This window comes from Gobius niger (genome assembly GCF_951799975.1).
Source record: "Gobius niger genome assembly, chromosome: 12".
NCBI lineage: Eukaryota > Metazoa > Chordata > Actinopteri > Gobiiformes > Gobiidae > Gobius > Gobius niger.
In genome coordinates, this window is record NC_136863.1 from 12,965,663 (window position 1) to 12,981,753 (window position 16,091).

General features: G+C 39.9%; 1 protein-coding gene across 1 annotated transcript in view; it reads right to left on the reverse strand.

Annotated features, from left to right (window-relative positions):
* Positions 1 to 590: 590 nt before the first annotated feature.
* ces2b (carboxylesterase 2b) overlaps positions 591 to 16,091 on the reverse strand; it is a 17,105-nt gene continuing 1,604 nt past the window's right edge. The window contains exons 2-37 of the mRNA XM_079567479.1: positions 15,970 to 16,091; positions 15,766 to 15,904; positions 15,555 to 15,688; positions 15,011 to 15,164; positions 14,835 to 14,936; positions 13,355 to 13,453; positions 13,134 to 13,277; positions 12,994 to 13,071; positions 12,768 to 12,912; positions 12,512 to 12,661; positions 12,333 to 12,405; positions 12,108 to 12,253; positions 11,787 to 11,976; positions 11,587 to 11,725; positions 11,368 to 11,501; positions 10,433 to 10,586; positions 10,260 to 10,364; positions 10,076 to 10,174; positions 9,863 to 10,006; positions 9,611 to 9,688; positions 9,390 to 9,534; positions 9,081 to 9,230; positions 8,745 to 8,817; positions 8,107 to 8,252; positions 7,420 to 7,609; positions 7,219 to 7,357; positions 7,005 to 7,138; positions 6,702 to 6,855; positions 6,518 to 6,622; positions 6,316 to 6,414; positions 6,103 to 6,246; positions 5,851 to 5,928; positions 5,604 to 5,748; positions 5,323 to 5,472; positions 4,060 to 4,132; positions 591 to 918 (exon numbers count right to left, since the gene is read on the reverse strand). The exon at positions 15,970 to 16,091 is cut by the window's right edge and continues 68 nt beyond it. Of these exons, the coding sequence (XP_079423605.1) occupies positions 738 to 918; positions 4,060 to 4,132; positions 5,323 to 5,472; positions 5,604 to 5,748; positions 5,851 to 5,928; positions 6,103 to 6,246; positions 6,316 to 6,414; positions 6,518 to 6,622; positions 6,702 to 6,855; positions 7,005 to 7,138; positions 7,219 to 7,357; positions 7,420 to 7,609; positions 8,107 to 8,252; positions 8,745 to 8,817; positions 9,081 to 9,230; positions 9,390 to 9,534; positions 9,611 to 9,688; positions 9,863 to 10,006; positions 10,076 to 10,174; positions 10,260 to 10,364; positions 10,433 to 10,586; positions 11,368 to 11,501; positions 11,587 to 11,725; positions 11,787 to 11,976; positions 12,108 to 12,253; positions 12,333 to 12,405; positions 12,512 to 12,661; positions 12,768 to 12,912; positions 12,994 to 13,071; positions 13,134 to 13,277; positions 13,355 to 13,453; positions 14,835 to 14,936; positions 15,011 to 15,164; positions 15,555 to 15,688; positions 15,766 to 15,904; positions 15,970 to 16,091 (4,635 nt within the window). The 3' untranslated portion in view covers positions 591 to 737. The remainder of the gene's footprint in view (positions 919 to 4,059; positions 4,133 to 5,322; positions 5,473 to 5,603; positions 5,749 to 5,850; positions 5,929 to 6,102; positions 6,247 to 6,315; positions 6,415 to 6,517; positions 6,623 to 6,701; positions 6,856 to 7,004; positions 7,139 to 7,218; positions 7,358 to 7,419; positions 7,610 to 8,106; positions 8,253 to 8,744; positions 8,818 to 9,080; positions 9,231 to 9,389; positions 9,535 to 9,610; positions 9,689 to 9,862; positions 10,007 to 10,075; positions 10,175 to 10,259; positions 10,365 to 10,432; positions 10,587 to 11,367; positions 11,502 to 11,586; positions 11,726 to 11,786; positions 11,977 to 12,107; positions 12,254 to 12,332; positions 12,406 to 12,511; positions 12,662 to 12,767; positions 12,913 to 12,993; positions 13,072 to 13,133; positions 13,278 to 13,354; positions 13,454 to 14,834; positions 14,937 to 15,010; positions 15,165 to 15,554; positions 15,689 to 15,765; positions 15,905 to 15,969) is intronic.

Here is a 16,091-nt window from a genome sequence, read left to right on the forward strand (position 1 = left end):
ACACAGGCATGAAAGTAAAGCGTCTACAGAAGAGGTCTGTGAAAGTGTGGAGTGAAGAGGAAGAGAGACTGAGAGATTGCTTGGATGCTGATGGAGAGCTGTCCCTCTGGCACAGTGTATCTTGTTTGGCCTGATCTACACACAATTTCCATGAGGTACACCTTCCTTGTTGAGTGCAGGAGAGTAGGGACTGAGGGATAGAGACCAGGGATGAGCCGGGCACGTTTCCATCTGTTGCTGACTGATTATTTGGACATTACCTCTGTTGGACATTATGTTGGCCTGGATGTTACAGTATTTTTGTTTTTGTTTTTTTGCATAAAAACTTTGAAATGTAAATGAAAATGTGACGCCATGTTCTGCTTTTATTTAGGATCTGAAATGCACTAAAATGCAAAATCTCACCTGTGTATTGTAATTGTATGCATCTTATAAGTGGTCTTTAAAAGGTCTTAACAAGTCTTAAAGTGGACATATGCAAAATGTAATTAGTTGAGCCTGCTACTTTAACAGGCATTTCATCTCTGGTGGTGTAATAATATTCCTCAAAGTCATCTTGAGGACCAGAGGTTCTATGAAGGGGGGCCGGTTTTGTCCCCCGGGCCTGACGTTGCTTACCACTGATATACATGATTATGCTTTAAAAAAATCAAACAGGACAATTCAACCAACAGTGAAGGAGACAAAAACAAATTGAGGTCCGAAGAACACTTTAATAATTATTCTCCTGAATTGTCCTATAATTCTATGTGTTCTTTCTTCTCAGTCTCTTGCAGCATCTTTGGGAGCGTCTCTGTCATGAACACAAAGCGCTCCTTCCTCAGCTGCTGACGGACCACCTGCTCCGTGTTAATAAACAGGTAGTTCTCTTCTTTTCCATACTGTGGCCAGTGCACCAGTCCATCCCCGTTAGGAGACCTACAAATAAACACAAAGAAACCATATGTTAGTAACTCAGCAGGACTTAAGGTGCAGATGACAGGTTTTAATGCTTTTGGAAATACAGTCAGGTCCATAAAATTAGGACTCAATTCCTATTTTTATGGACATTCTAACGCTAACTGGTGTGCATCAAAACTGTTTATTATACGGCTCTTCGCAATGTAAGTAGAATGCTCCATTTATTTGAATGGGATTATTTTCTGATAGTTGCTTGTTCCAAGAACAAGCAGGAACTGAAGGCATTTGCAGTAGAGGCCTGGGAGAGCATCACCAGGGATGAAACCCAGCATCTGGTGCCGTCTATGCCTTCTAGACTTCAGACTGTAATTGACTGCAAAGGATTTGCAATCAAATATGAAAAAGAAAAAAGTTGGATTTATTATTTGTACTTTGTCCCAATACCTTTGGCCCCTTCAAAAGTGGGAGGCACACATATAAACGGTTAGCCTGGGTAAACCCATCCTGCTGTGTGCGCTCGAATAATTTCGAACTGCACAACAGCCTGGGGACCATGGCCGATATTTTTGCATGGATTTGGGAACCAATCACAGAACAAGAAGGGACGGCAAGACGATGACGCATGTAGTTTGTTTGCGGATAAAAAAAAAAAAAAAGTTTATTTACAGATCCAACGTGACAGCAGCGACTCCATCTTTTAATTGCCATGACCTGTGGAGTCCCTAAGGGGTCAATCGGGCCCCTCTTATTCAACTTGTACATGCTTCCATTGGGTCAGCTAATAAACAGCAACAATGTGTCGTACCACAACTATGCAGATGACAGTCAAATCTACGTGTCACTGACGGCTGGTGAACATGGGCCTGTAGTGTAGATACACTCTGTCACTGCATCCAACAGATCAGTTTGTGAACTGATCAACTAAACTCAGACAAAACTGAGATAATTGTTTTTAGCCCACAGACACAAGTGTTATCAGTCACCTTGAGTCTCTCTCTCTAAAACCAAAAAATCATTGCTAAAATCAGAGGAATAGTGTCAAAACCAGACTTAGAGAGACTTATCCAGCAGGCTAGACTACTGTAACGGCTGCTCACTGGCCTCTCTAAACAAGCTGTCAGACAGCTGCAGTACATCTAGAACGCTGCTGCTCGAGTCCTGACAAGAACCAGGAAATACAACCATATTAGTCCAGTGCTCCGGTCTCTGCACTGGCTTCCTGTCACTCAGAGAATATAATTTAAAACATCTGCTTATGTATAAGTCTTTTCATGGATTAGCGCAGAAGTACATCTCTGACATGTTAAGAGCCATATGAACCATCTCAGGCCCTGAGAACTTCAGGGAGGGGTCTCCTGGTGGTTCCCAGAGTCAATAATAAACACGGTGAGGCTGTGTTTCAGTTTCATGCAGCTAAAATCTGGAACAGTCTTCATGAGGACATGAGACAGGCCTCAACTCTGACAATGTTCAAATCCAGGCTGAAAACAGTTCTTTTTGCCCATGCATATGACTGAGAGTATTTTATCTGCACTCTTACTTTTTACTACAATTGATTAATTTTATGCAGATGTTTTTATTGATTTTATCTGTTTTCTTGTAATTTTTTTTTCAACTGTGAAGCACTTTGAATTGCCTTGTGTATGAATTGTGCTCTACAAATAAACTTGCCTTGCCTTGATCAAGCTTTAGACCGTGTTCCTAATAGTTTAGCTCAAAGGTTTACAGTCAAATGTCATCTGATACGATGATACGATTGGCTATGGCTACGTTCAGACGCATTACGCATATGATAGACATTCGTATCGCCCAATAAGCGGCTATGGACAATCGTAAACCAAAATGACCCAGACTAAATATAACTTGTGATATTTTGTCTGGCGATAGCCACACTAACAAACGGTTGTAATTCCTACACTATTCATCTGATTTGCATGTAAATACCCTCAAATTAAAGCTGAAAGTCTGTCGTTTAAGCACACCTTGGTTGTTTCATTTCAAATCTTTTGTTGTGGTTTATAGAGCCAATATTTATGGACCAGACTGTAGATGGATAACATCTGTTGTAAGTAATAACTATCATTTTATTTCAGTGAAGCAGCAAACTAATGAAGAAATGTTGGGCAGAAAAGTTAGTTTTATTACAATGTTTAAAGGGACTATATTGGGTTTAAAAATGTTTAAACTTAGTATTATCCCCCAACATGTTCCAGCCATAACCTAATGTGTAGAATGAGCCCAGACCAATGCACCACAACTGCCTGCACTGTCACTCAAAAAGTTGTTACTTCGGGTCCGAAGTGCCGTCATGCACAAGCTTAATATAGAGACTGCAGATGTAAGACCTGAGGTAGCAGTAGTGAGCATAAAATGACCAACTTGCATCTAGTCTCTTTAAGCTACAGACAGGAAGTGACATAGATAGAGATAAAGTTCCAAAGCAGTTTGACTCATTTCCCATTGATGTAAGATGGTCGGCACGGAAACAGTTTAAAATGGTTTGCTTCCAGTGTTAATTTTGACAACATATTTTATTATAGTTTTAGTCTTTTGACTAAAATGTATTTTAATTTTAGTCAAGATTTAGTAAAAAAAAACTGTTAAATTTGAGTCTAGACATGCAATTTTAGTCGACTAAAATTAAGACTTATTTAGTCTACTTGTATTTATAATATTCATTATAATCATGTTTAATCGTGGTCCTCGACTTCATGGAGCTGCTCCACATGAACAAAGCTCAGACCTGTTCATTTGGCAGTGAATTTAAATGATATGAGGCTTTTTCCAGACGGTCAATAGAAGTTTGGATGATTTTAGTCTCTCCTTTTCATTTTTATTTAGTCTTATTTTAGTCGACTAAAATATCTGGACATTTTAGTCATAGTTTTAGTCTCATGAGAAACTTTTAATTTAGTTTTAGTCCAGTTTTAGTCGTCAAAAATATCACTTTGACTAAAATTAAGACTAAATATTTTAGTCGACAAAATTAACACTGTTTGCTTCTATCTACTGTGTCACTTCCTGTCAATGTCCAATAAGGAAATGAAACTATAAACCTCACAAAAATGGTGAACTAAAAAAAACAGGGTAAAATATTCAGCTAAAAATTCAGCACTTTAAATTTTGTAGAATCATAGTATCTTTGTTGATGGTACTTACCCAGTGCGAGCAAAGTTTGCCCAGTATTTCATGACACTTTTGGTGAATTCTTCCTCCTCTTTGGAGCATTCCTCTGAAATTAAAATGAGAATAAACTCAGCAAAATTTAGTTCGGAAGACAATTTCACAAGTAAATTATAGGATGAGACTCTTCAAAGGCAGAGATAAAGAATGTTTGCACAAGTTCTCTAAATCGTCCAAGAATGTTCCATTACAGCCAAATATTCAAAAATGTAGACACCAGGTAAAAGCTCTTTGGAAACTCTTTGCAAGAGTTTCCAAAGCAAAGTGGCCTTTCTCTCATTCAATCTTACATTAAAATGGGACATTCTGGCAATCGCCACGGCAACACCGTGAAAAATATGGCATGGGTTTGATTGACTTTTTTGATCGGAACGACCAAATGTAATTTTGTGCCAAATTATTTACATTTTCTCCATATAATTCCGATGGTGGCGCGGTTGGGACCAATTACAATTTTGCCAACATTAAAGTGTTTAGGACTAGGACTGTAACAACTATAACAAATAATAAAGATCTTGCTTGTGCGAATGGGAGCCCTTTTTTTTTTTTTTACAAAAAAAAGCTAAATTGTTCATACAGTTTGTGGCGCATTTAAACCATAAAACAAATGTTTTGTATGATGTGAAAAAAAATGGCAGATTTCATTCAAAATAACATCCAATATGGCGGACTGTGTTGCCATAATAATATTTTTCATGATGTAAGTCTGTATCAATTTTTTGGATTCTACGACAAACAAGTCCTATCTCAGAAAATTTTGGGCCAAAATCTGTTCTTCACAAATGTTCACTGGGTGAAAAAGGCGATGGGGATAAGAAGAAAGAATAATATTCCAATTCGAAAACAGTGTTTCCGCTTTTGTGGCTACCATAAACTATATATTTTTGGAAAGTACTCGCACATTCCTACCTCATGGTAGGGGTCCAGGACTCTCAGTCTGACTTTGACTTTTTGGGGCTGTGCACAATTACAATGTTGATTTTTGCATTTTTTTTGTACGACTAGAGGAGCATGTATGTGGGTGTTTGAGAGGAGGGGAGCGATGTGTGTTTGATTTGTCCGCTTCACGCTCAATTTAAACAATTAGAATTAAAATTTTAATTTGTCCTATACATGGGTAGGAGTGTGTTAGTGTATGTTAGAGAGGGGGCAGTTTGGGGGACTGCTATACAATTATAAGAGCCCCTTATAGTGCTTTGGCCGAACTCAATAACTGGGGTTATTTAATGCTGTACGTACCAATTATTTTAACATGTTTAGTTGTTAAGCACAATCCAAACACAGTGAAGATATCATCTCCGTGGTCCGCCCCTACAAAATCTGGCCTCATTTTCCTCAGCATTCGAGGGGTAAAGTCGTATTCATAAAGATACACAGGAGCCCCAGCATCTAGAAACAACATACAACAACCAGGACATCATTGTTATTGGTCACACCTTTGTCATTAAAGGAATATACTGGCATGACACTTTGTAACACATTTTCCAAAAAGTGTGTCACATTTTAGTTCCATGTCATACCTTTATGGGCATTTATGGTTTTCAGTGCAGGGATGTTGAATAGGAAATCCCCAATCAAATCAGTGAAAGCCTTCCGGAGTTTATGGGGGTCTTCACTTTTTCTCGTGTATTCATCAATCACCAAATCTAATGCTACATCGTTAGGCTAAAAAGAACAAAAAAACAACAACCGCAACATACTATTAGTTAAAGCACTGTAATACCTGAAACGCGCATCATAAAATTGAACTCAAAATGCAAATCTTACATCAGGGTAGAAGAGACCCAGTATGCTCTTCACTTCCTGCCGCGTCATTCCCTCTGTCCAGTTTTGTGGAGCCATAAACTGGGAAATAGCAAATATTTGTGTGACGTGTGCCAAAATACTTTTACTGTTCATACTTGTTCATGTATTTATTTATTTGTTTATTTATTTATAATTTATCTTTATTTAATCAAGACCCGCTGAGATTTCAAGGAAGTCCTGACCTATGAAAGGACCCGATTGTTTTTTACTTACACCAGGGAGTAACCAGCCGCCTTCATCACTTGTTACACCCGTCATGAATGGAACATTAATAATCTCATGATTATGGAACGATTCATCCACAGATTTGGTTAAGAATCGACCATCAACAGTTAGGGTGTATCTCAATTCCTGTATCTGCATTGGGAGCAAGCAAACGTTAAGGTAGAGACAGCTTTTGTGCTAACAATAGGACTAAAAACTAACCTCAGAGAGCTCCACTAGTTTTTGAACATCTAGGTTTCTTACACAGTCACGAATCATTTCTGTGCTTTCAGTGCTGCAGCCTGACATGTTTGCAACCATCTAAGAAACAATTTAAAGTGTAAGGATGGAATGATAATACAAATACAAATACATATACAAATATGGGAACTTTAGAAGTTTGTTTTGTAATGTGGACACTAACTTGTGCAACTGGAAGTGGGTCAAATCGCACGAGTTCAAAAAGTGCAGCTGTGCCACTCTGTGCGATGCCACGATGAAACAGACCGTTTGACAAAGGCGAAAGGTGCTGTTAAAATAAACAGAGGTTCAGAAAGAAGTAAATTATAAGAGATGTTGACTAAAAGTATCTGCTTTGTGTTACCTACCAAGAAAGATACACTCATCCCTCCTGCCGACTCCCCATATATAGTGACTAGATCTGGGTTCCCACCAAAATGATGGATGTGCTGCTGCACCCACTTCAGAGCCTCAACCTGATCCAAAAGACCAAAATTTCCAGCCATGTCTGGCTCACCGGTGCTGAAATTAGTAATAATTGGAGGAGTTTATTCTAATAAATATACTAAATTGTGTGACATAAACAGATCACTCTTTTTTCTGTAATTGAAGCTGATCACTCCAAAAAGAAACTGAAGGAGACTGAAAAATTCGACCCAATTCAGTTTTACCTGAAAAGTCCCAGAAGTCCTACGCGATACTGTATCAACACCACGACCACGTCCTCATAAGCAGCCATTGCAGAGCCGTCATAGGTAGAAGCTGCGCCCATAGTGAACCCTCCTCCATGGATCCAAACCATAACCTATAAAGGACATCACAATGTTTAATTCAATACTTTGTCTAATGCATGTATTTACATCTGAGCTATGAGCTGGTTCTTACTGGGAGCTTTGCATCAGGAGCTCTGTTTGCAGGAGTGTAAATATTGAGGTAAAGGCAGTCCTCGGAAATGTCTGGGATTTCAACTTCCATTCCAACTTTAGAGTAAAGTTCTTTTACTAAAGCTTTACTTTGAATGCACCTGACAAAAAGCTTAATTGTTAGAATTGTTATTACTGGAGTTACTTATAAAAGATGGATTACATTGGCGGCTGCTGAATGGCATCCTTCTCTCCGTTCCATCCTTCTACAGGCTGAGGTGGAGCGAGGCGCAGAGCGGCTACAGGCGGCTTGGCGAACGGAACGCCCAAAAAGGCGTGTGCACCAGTTTCTTTGCCCTTCACAGTCACATAGGTGCCTTTCAGGCTGCCCAGTGTTGTTTGAACAACAGGAGCTGTAAACACACAATATGATCATATGGGTTAGCCTGCCACCTGTATAATGCAGAAGAACAATGTAGAAGAGGGTAATTTTGAAAAAGTTAAATATCTTTCTTTATATATCTTATGTTGGCGCATCTAGATTACAATGATTAGAGTCAGTTAAAGCTGACATGTCACTTTACTCAAGTGTTTTGGCACCTTTCCTTGTAGTACAGTCAGTGCTTAATTTGTAAATTATTAGTTTCAGGAACACTTTTGGTCTCTTGTGATGGATTTGGGGGAACAGGCCAAAACAGTTGCCGGACCATTCTCATAAAACACTGTTAGATCAGATCAAACCTTTGCCGGATCCTCCTAAATAATTTCTGGATCCAATTCTCTGAAAAACTGAAAGGTGGGGGAATGCGTGTCCCCAAATGGGGAATCAAATTAAACACTGGGAACAGTCATAACAAATAAGCGCGTGTGTAGCACAAAAAGAACAACTGACAGTAAATGTATTTTGTACCAATGATCTTTGGGAGCGTCTGTGTCATGAACTCAAAGCGCTCTTTCCTCAGCTGCTGACGGACCACCTGCTCCGTGTCAATAAACAGGTAGTTCTCTTCTTGTCCATACTGTGGCCAGTGCACCAGACCCTCCCCATTTGGAGACCTACAAATAATCACAAAGAAACCGTGAATCAGCAACTAGCAGGACTTGAAGTGCAGCTGACAGGTTTTAATGCTTTTGAAAACATGACTTATTTAGATGGATAACATCTGTTGTAAGTAATAATTATCATTTTATTTTAGTGAAGCAGCAAATTAATGAAGAAAAGTATTTTTTATTTCAATTTTTAAGCTACAGACAAGAAATGACAGAGATAGAGGTAATGCTCCAAAGCAGTTTGACTCACATATCATCATCCATTGACATAACATGGTCGGCATGGCAACAGTGTTTGCCTCTATCTATGTCACTTCCTGTCCATATCCAATAAGGAAGTGAAACTTTAAACATCACATAAATTGTCAAACTAAAGAAAACTGGGGAAAATATTCAGCAAAATCTCAATGTTAACTATGTTTAGCAAAAATTGTGTCAAATGTCTCATATGCACTTTAAATTTTGAAGAATCATCGTATCTTTGTTGATGGTACTTACCCAGTGCGAGCAAAGTTTGCCCAGTATTTCATGACACTTTTGGTGAATTCTTCCTCCTCTTTGGAGCATTCCTCTGAAATTAAAATGAGAATAAACTCATAAAACATTAGCTCTGAAGAAAAGACTATTTTACAAGTAAAACAGTGTGAATTGCTTTGAGTCACTTCAAAGGTAGGGATAAGGAATGTTTGCAAACGCTCTCTCAGTCATCCAGGAATGTTCCATCACAGCAAAAAGTTTTCCAAAAAGTAGAAACCCAGCCCAGGTGACAACTCTTTGGAAACCTTTGATACAATCACAATAAGACACTAAGTAATTGGGGTTACCGGTACATACCAACTATTTTAACATGTTTAGTTGTGAAGCAGAACCCAAACACAGTGAAGAGATCATCCCCGTGATCCGCTCCCACGAAATCTGGCCTGAGTTTCGTCAACAATTGAGGGGCAAAGTTGTACTCGTAAAGATACACAGGAGCCCCAGCATCTGGAACAACATAAAACAACCAGGACTTCAGTGTACTGGTCTCTATGTATATCACAACTTTCTGATTAAAGTAGTGTACTGATATTTGACTCTAAATATACAAACCACTTTAAATACATTTTTGCAACAAGTTTGTAAAATTTTGGTTCCATGTCAAACCTTTATGGGCGTTTATGGTTTTCAGTGCAGGGATGTTGAATAGGAAATCCCCAAGCAAATCAGTGAAGGCCTTCCGGAGTTTTTGGGGATCTTCACTTTTCCCTGTGTATTCATCAATCATTAAATCTAATACTATATTACTAGGCTGAAAACAACAAAAAACAAAACATATTATTAGTTAAAGCACTTTAAAATCTAAAAAGCGCATCATAATATCTCACATCAGGGTAGAAGAGACCCAGTATGCTCTTCACTTCCTGCCGCGTCATTCCCTCTGTCCAGTTTTGTGGTGCCATAAACTGGGGAATAGCAATTATTTGTGTGACGTGTGCCAAAATACTTCTACTGTTCATACTTGTTTATGTATTTATTTGTTTACTTATGTATTTATAATTGATCTTTATTTAATCAAGACCGGCTGAGATTTCAAGGAAGTCCTGACCTATGAAAGGACCCGATTGTTTTTTACTTACACCAGGGAGTAACCAGCCGCCTTCATCACTTGTTACACCCGTCATGAATGGAACCTTAATAATTTCGTGATTATGGAACGATTCATCCACAGATTTGGTTAAGAAACGACCATCAACAGTTAGGGTGTATCTCAATTCCTGTATCTGCATTGGAAGCAAGCAAACGTTAAGGTAGAGACAGCTTTTGTGCTAACAATAGGACTAAAAACTAACCTCAGAGAGCTCCACTAGTTTTTGAACATCTAGGTTTCTTACACAGTCACGAATCATTTCTGTGCTTTCAGTGCTGCAGCCTGACATGTTTGCAACCATCTAAGAAACAATTTAAAGTGTAAGTTAGGAATGATAATACAAATATGGGAACTTTAGAAGTTTGTTTTGTAATGTGGACACTAACTTGTGCAATTGGAAGTGGGTCAAATCGCATGAGTTCAAAAAGTGCAGCTGTGCCACTCTGTGCGATGCCACGATGAAACAGACCGTTTGACAAAGGCGAAAGGTGCTGTTAAAATAAACAGATGTTATAAAGAAGTAAATGTTGACTAAAAGTATCTGCTTTGTATTACCTACCAAGAAAGATACACTCATCCCTCCTGCCGACTCCCCGTATATAGTGACCAGATCTGGGTTCCCACCAAAATGATGGATGTGCTGCTGCACCCACTTCAGAGCCTCAACTTGATCCAAAAGACCAAAGTTTCCAGCCATGTCCGGCTCACCGGTGCTGAAATTAGTAATAATTGGAGGATGTTTAGTGTATTAAATATACAAAATTGTGTGACATAAACAGATCACTCTTTCTTTTGTGATTGAAGCTGATCCCCAGCCTGGCTGACACCAGACTGCTGTGTGCACGCGTCCATCGAACTGCACAGAAGCCCGGGGACCATGGCCGAAAGCTTCGCATGGATTTGGGGACCAATCACAGAACGAGGAGGGACGGCAAGACAATGACGCGCTATTCGACATACAGAAGCTTGTTTAAGCTTGTTTAGGGATAAAAATAAGCCAATGTTTATTTACAGATCCAACATGACAGGAGCAGACGCAATGCTATTTTCAATCAAGATTTAGACCGTGTTCTAAATAGTTTACTTGAATTGAATTTGAATTTAACATTTTATTCGAGCCATAAACAAAACTATACAGTGTTCAAGAACAAATACAGAGACAAGGGTACATGCCTTATCTGTCCCTTTACATACAACATACTTCCTTTACCTCTATAATTGGCCAACAGAATAAAATAAATAACATTATAGCTCGAAAAGGAGTGGGAAGAAGACAAACTTTTTTACTGATGATGAGTTAAAAAGTTTACAGCGGCGGGTACGTCATATGTCATCTTATACGATGATTTGATTGGCTATGGCTACGTGCAGACGCATATGATAGACATTCGCAGCACCCAATTGTGATTTTAGTCTGGCGTTAGCGAGGCTAGCTGATCACTTCAAAAAAGAAACTTAAAGAGACTGAAAAAATGTGACCCAGTTCAGTCCCACCTGAAAAGTCCTAGAAGTCCTAAGCGATACTGTATCAACACCACGACCACGTCCTCATAAACAGCCATGGCAGAGCCGTCATAGGAAGAAGCCGCGCCGATAGTGAATCCTCCTCCATGGATCCAAACCAAAACCTATAATTGAAGAGCATCACCTTTCCTTCAAGGCACTTTGTCTAATGCACACATATTTACAGCTGAGCTTTGAGCTGGTTCTTACTGGGAGCTTGGCATCAGGAGCTCTGTTTGCAGGAGAGTAAATATTGAGGTAAAGGCAGTCCTCTGACACATCTGGGATTTCAACTTCCATTCCAACTTTTGAGTAAAGTTCTTTAAGAAAAGCTTGACTTTGGATGCACCTGAAAAAAGTAAAATTGTTAGAATTGTTATTACTAGAGTTACTTATAAAAGATGGATTACATTTGCGGCTGCTGAGTGGCATCCTTCTCTCCATCCCATCCTTCTACAGGCTGAGGTGGAGCGAGGCGCAGAGCAGCTACAGGCGGCTTGGCAAACGGAACGCCCAAAAAGACGTGTGCACCAGTTTCTTTGCCCTTCACAGGGACATAGGTGCCTTTCAGGCTGCCCAGTGTTGTTTGAACAACAGGAGCTGCAAAGACACAATATTAACATATAATCAGTGATTCAGCGATCTATCAAACACTGAAGAGCATAATCAGAATCAGACAATATTTTTGCAGTCCATCAACAAAGAGAACTGATAGCTCATGCACTTTGTACCAGAGATCTTTGGGAGCGTCTGAGTCATGAACTCAAAGCGCTCTTTCCTCAGCTGCTGACGGACCACCTGCTCCGTGTCAATAACCAGGTAGTTCTCTTCTTGTCCATACTCTGGCCAGTGCACCAGTCCATCCCCGTTAGGAGACCTTTAGCACAAGCAGTAACAATGCATCACTAACTACGCAGTAATACTTGTACAATGATATCTTAACTGATGGGACTTACCCAGTGCGAGCAAAGTTTGCCCAGTATTTCATAACAGTTTTGGAGACGTCTTTCTCATCTTTGGAGCATTCCACTGAAATCAGATAAAGAATATATATCAAATGTCTAGATGTAGGGTAAGGGTAAGTCTACAGAGGGTCAAATAAAAATCTGTAGGTTGATTTCAACTGTGCACCTACCATTCAATTTCACATGTGTAGTTGTGAAGCAGAATCCAAACACAGTGAAGATATCATCTGCATGGTCCGCTCCCACGAAATCTGGCCTTGTTTCCTTTAGCATTTGAGGGACAAAGTTGTACTCGTAAAAATACACAGGTGCCCCAGTATCTAGATAGAATACAAATAACCAGGACTTCAGTATACTGCTCTCTTTGTTATACGTTTCATTGCAGATCTTCTGTATGTTTTTGCCAATTGTAGTGCTATGTCAAACCTTTATGGGCATTGATGGTTTTCCGTGCAGGGAAGTTGAATATAAAATCTCCGATCAAATCAGTGTAGGCCTTCCGAAGCTTTTGGGGGTCTTCACTTTTTCCAGTGTATTCATCTATTATTAAATTGAACACTACATCTAACGGCTTAAAACAAAAACACACTTTTAGTTAGACCAATATAAAATCTCAAATAGAATGAAGCAGTACCCAGAATGCAAATCTCACATCAGGGTATAACAGGGACAAGCTGCTCTTAACCTCCTCCCGAGTCATTCCCTCGGTCCAGTTTGGTGGTGATAAAAACTAAGCAAGTAGCAGAAAAATCAGATATGTGTGCGAAGAGTGCCTAAATACTTATTACTTACTTCGGCCACTAACCAGCCGCCTTCGTCACTTGTTACACCCGTCATGAAAGGAACCTTTATAATCTCATGATTACGGTACAATTCATCCACAGATTTGGTCAAGAAAAGTCCATCGACAGGTACTGGATACATCAGTTCTTTTATCTGTATTGGAATAGTGAGAAAAAGTAAGAGGATGAGACAGCAAACACGATAATAAATAAGTAAACAAACGAACAAACCTGAGCGATTTCCACTATTTTTTGAAGATCAAGGTTTCTCACACAGTCTCGAATAATGTCAGTGCTTTCAGTGCTGCAGCCAGACAAGTTAGCAACCATCTACAGAACAATTCATAAGTGTTAAGAACTGTACTGATTGGAGACGCACCGATCCAGATTAGATCGTTTTGATATAGATTTATTTTATTTTGCCTCCTGGTCGCCTCCCGCGGGAGGTGTTCCAGGCATGTCCTAGTGGGACAAGGCCTCGTGGAAGGCCCAGGACACGCTGGCGGGACTATGTCTCCGAACTGGCCTGGTGTCGCCTCAGGGTCCCCCCAGAACAGCTGGAGGAGGTGTGCGTGGATCGGGAAGTTTGGGCATCTCTGCTGAGACTGCTGCCCCCGCGACCCGGCCCCGGATAAAGCGGAAGAAAATGGATGGATGGATGGATGGATGGTTTGAGTATCTGCCGATACCCAATGCAAGCCTATTCCTGGAGAATTTCCTTCAAAGTGTTACAGAAGAGGCTGTAATCTTGTGAAGAAAGAGAACCTCTGCATGAACAGTAATGGCGGCCTTCGATTTAATCTTTTTTCCCATTGTACAACAATGTCCTTCGTGCAAGGCCTGCTAATGAGGCTGAGACTCAACCCAGGACAGATCAATAGGCAGGTAATAAGCATGATCATCTGAGAGAAGGGCCGTTCAGACTGAAATTCAGGTGTGGGCTAGGTCACTAGGACTTAGAACTACAAAGATTGATAACTATGAAGATGCTGTTAATAGAGGGGAGGGACTGAGCAAAGCTCAACTCTACCAGTGGTCTTTATCTGGGCTGCGGGCTGAGCTGGAACCTTAGTGCACTGATGAAGCCTTTTGGATGAGAGGCGAAACGTTCGATACGTCAACTACAGAGTACAGAAGATTAATTCATTCATTGAAGATGGACAACTCCTGTACGACTGAGAGCCTACACAGACATCTTTCTTCAAAGCAGTGGATAATTTGTTGCTCACATGGGAATTTGGTTTACAGAGTGAAAACATTCAGCAAAGACGAGAGTACTCTACTAAACTAAATTGCCGAGGCCGAAATGAGAAAGCTCCAGATTATTTAAACCTCCAGATTATTTGTATTTTTACCCCCTTTTAAAAGTTTCATTATTCATTGTACACAAGACACCTTTGTGACACCTATTTCTTGTTTGCACATAACCTTTTTTGATTGCATCTTTTTGAAGTAAGGGAATTTTTCCATTATCTTTCACATTAAAGCAGGTCTAAAAAAAATGTCTAAGGTCGACCTGAATTGGACTACCCTGCCATGCGCATTGTGTCCTATACACCAAGATTAAATCATTAAAGTAGTGTTTTTTCACAGTGGAACCAAAAACAGGTATCGATTCAATATTAAAAAAAATAGACACCAGTAATATTTTTCTCAGATGTGCATCCCTAATGAAAATATCGCATGAATACGTTATGAGTCAGACACTTACATGTGCAACTGGAAGAGGGTCCGTTTGTATAAATTCAGTTGCAGCTGTACCACTCTGTGCAATGCCACGATGGAACAGACCGTTGGACAAAGGCGAAAGATGCTGTAACATTAAACAAAGATTTGGAAGAACTGTAGTATGTCGAGTTAAAGTATCAACTGCTTTGTGTTACCTACCAGGAAAGACACACTCCATCCTCCCGCTGACTCCCCGAATATAGTGACTAGATCTGGGTTCCCACCAAAATTGTGGATGTGCTGCTGCACCCACTTCAGAGCCTCAACCTGATCCAAAAAGCCAAAGTTTCCAGCCATGTCTGCCTCACCAGTGCTACAAAATAGAAGAAAAACTTCACACATTTATTACTAGAGGCAGGTGCGTAAGAGATGAGGGAAAATCTCAGTGTACATGAGTAAAAATAATAATAATTCCCGCACACAGCCAACCTTGCAAAAATAGTTTATTAAGATTAGGTCAATGTTTCGGTCCTGGAACAGGTCTCAAGACCCACATTTTTGCAAGGTTGGCTGTGTGCGGGAAGTATTATTTTTTTTGCCTCTCCAGTGCAGGACTTTCATTATTTAAAATATGCACATTAGTTTGACATGTAGAGTTCAGTTTGAAAAAGGTTGTGTATGATTTGCAAATGTCTGTTATATTCTTTTGTTATAGAGGATGCTAATTCCAAATAGGAAACAAATAGACCCTGTGAAGTTCCACCTGAAAAATCCCAGAAGTCCTAAGCGATACTGTATCAACACCACAACCACATCCTCATAAGCAGCCATTGCAGAGCCGTCATAGGAAGAAGCAGAGCCTATATTAAGCCCTCCTCCATGGATCCAAACCATAACCTGTAAAGAACAATGTTTTATTCAATGCACTTTGTCTAAAGCATGTATTTACACCAGAGTATGGAGCTGGTTCTTACTGGGAGTTTGACATCAGGAGCTCTGTTTGCAGGAGTGTAAATATTGAGGTAAAGGCAGTTCTCGGAAATGTCTGGGATTTCTACTTCCATTCCAAGTTTAGAGTAAAATTCTTCTGAAATTGCTTTATTTTGAATGCATCTGGAATAAGAATGTTTTACTGTTATTAATGTGATTAATCAACTTGCAGATAAAAGATGTTTTACATTGGCGGCTGCTGAGTGGCATTCTTCTCTCCATCCCATCCTTCTACAGGCTGAGGTGGAGCGAGGCGCAGAGCGGCTACAGGCGGCTTGGCGAACGGAACGCCCAAAAAGGCGTGTGCACC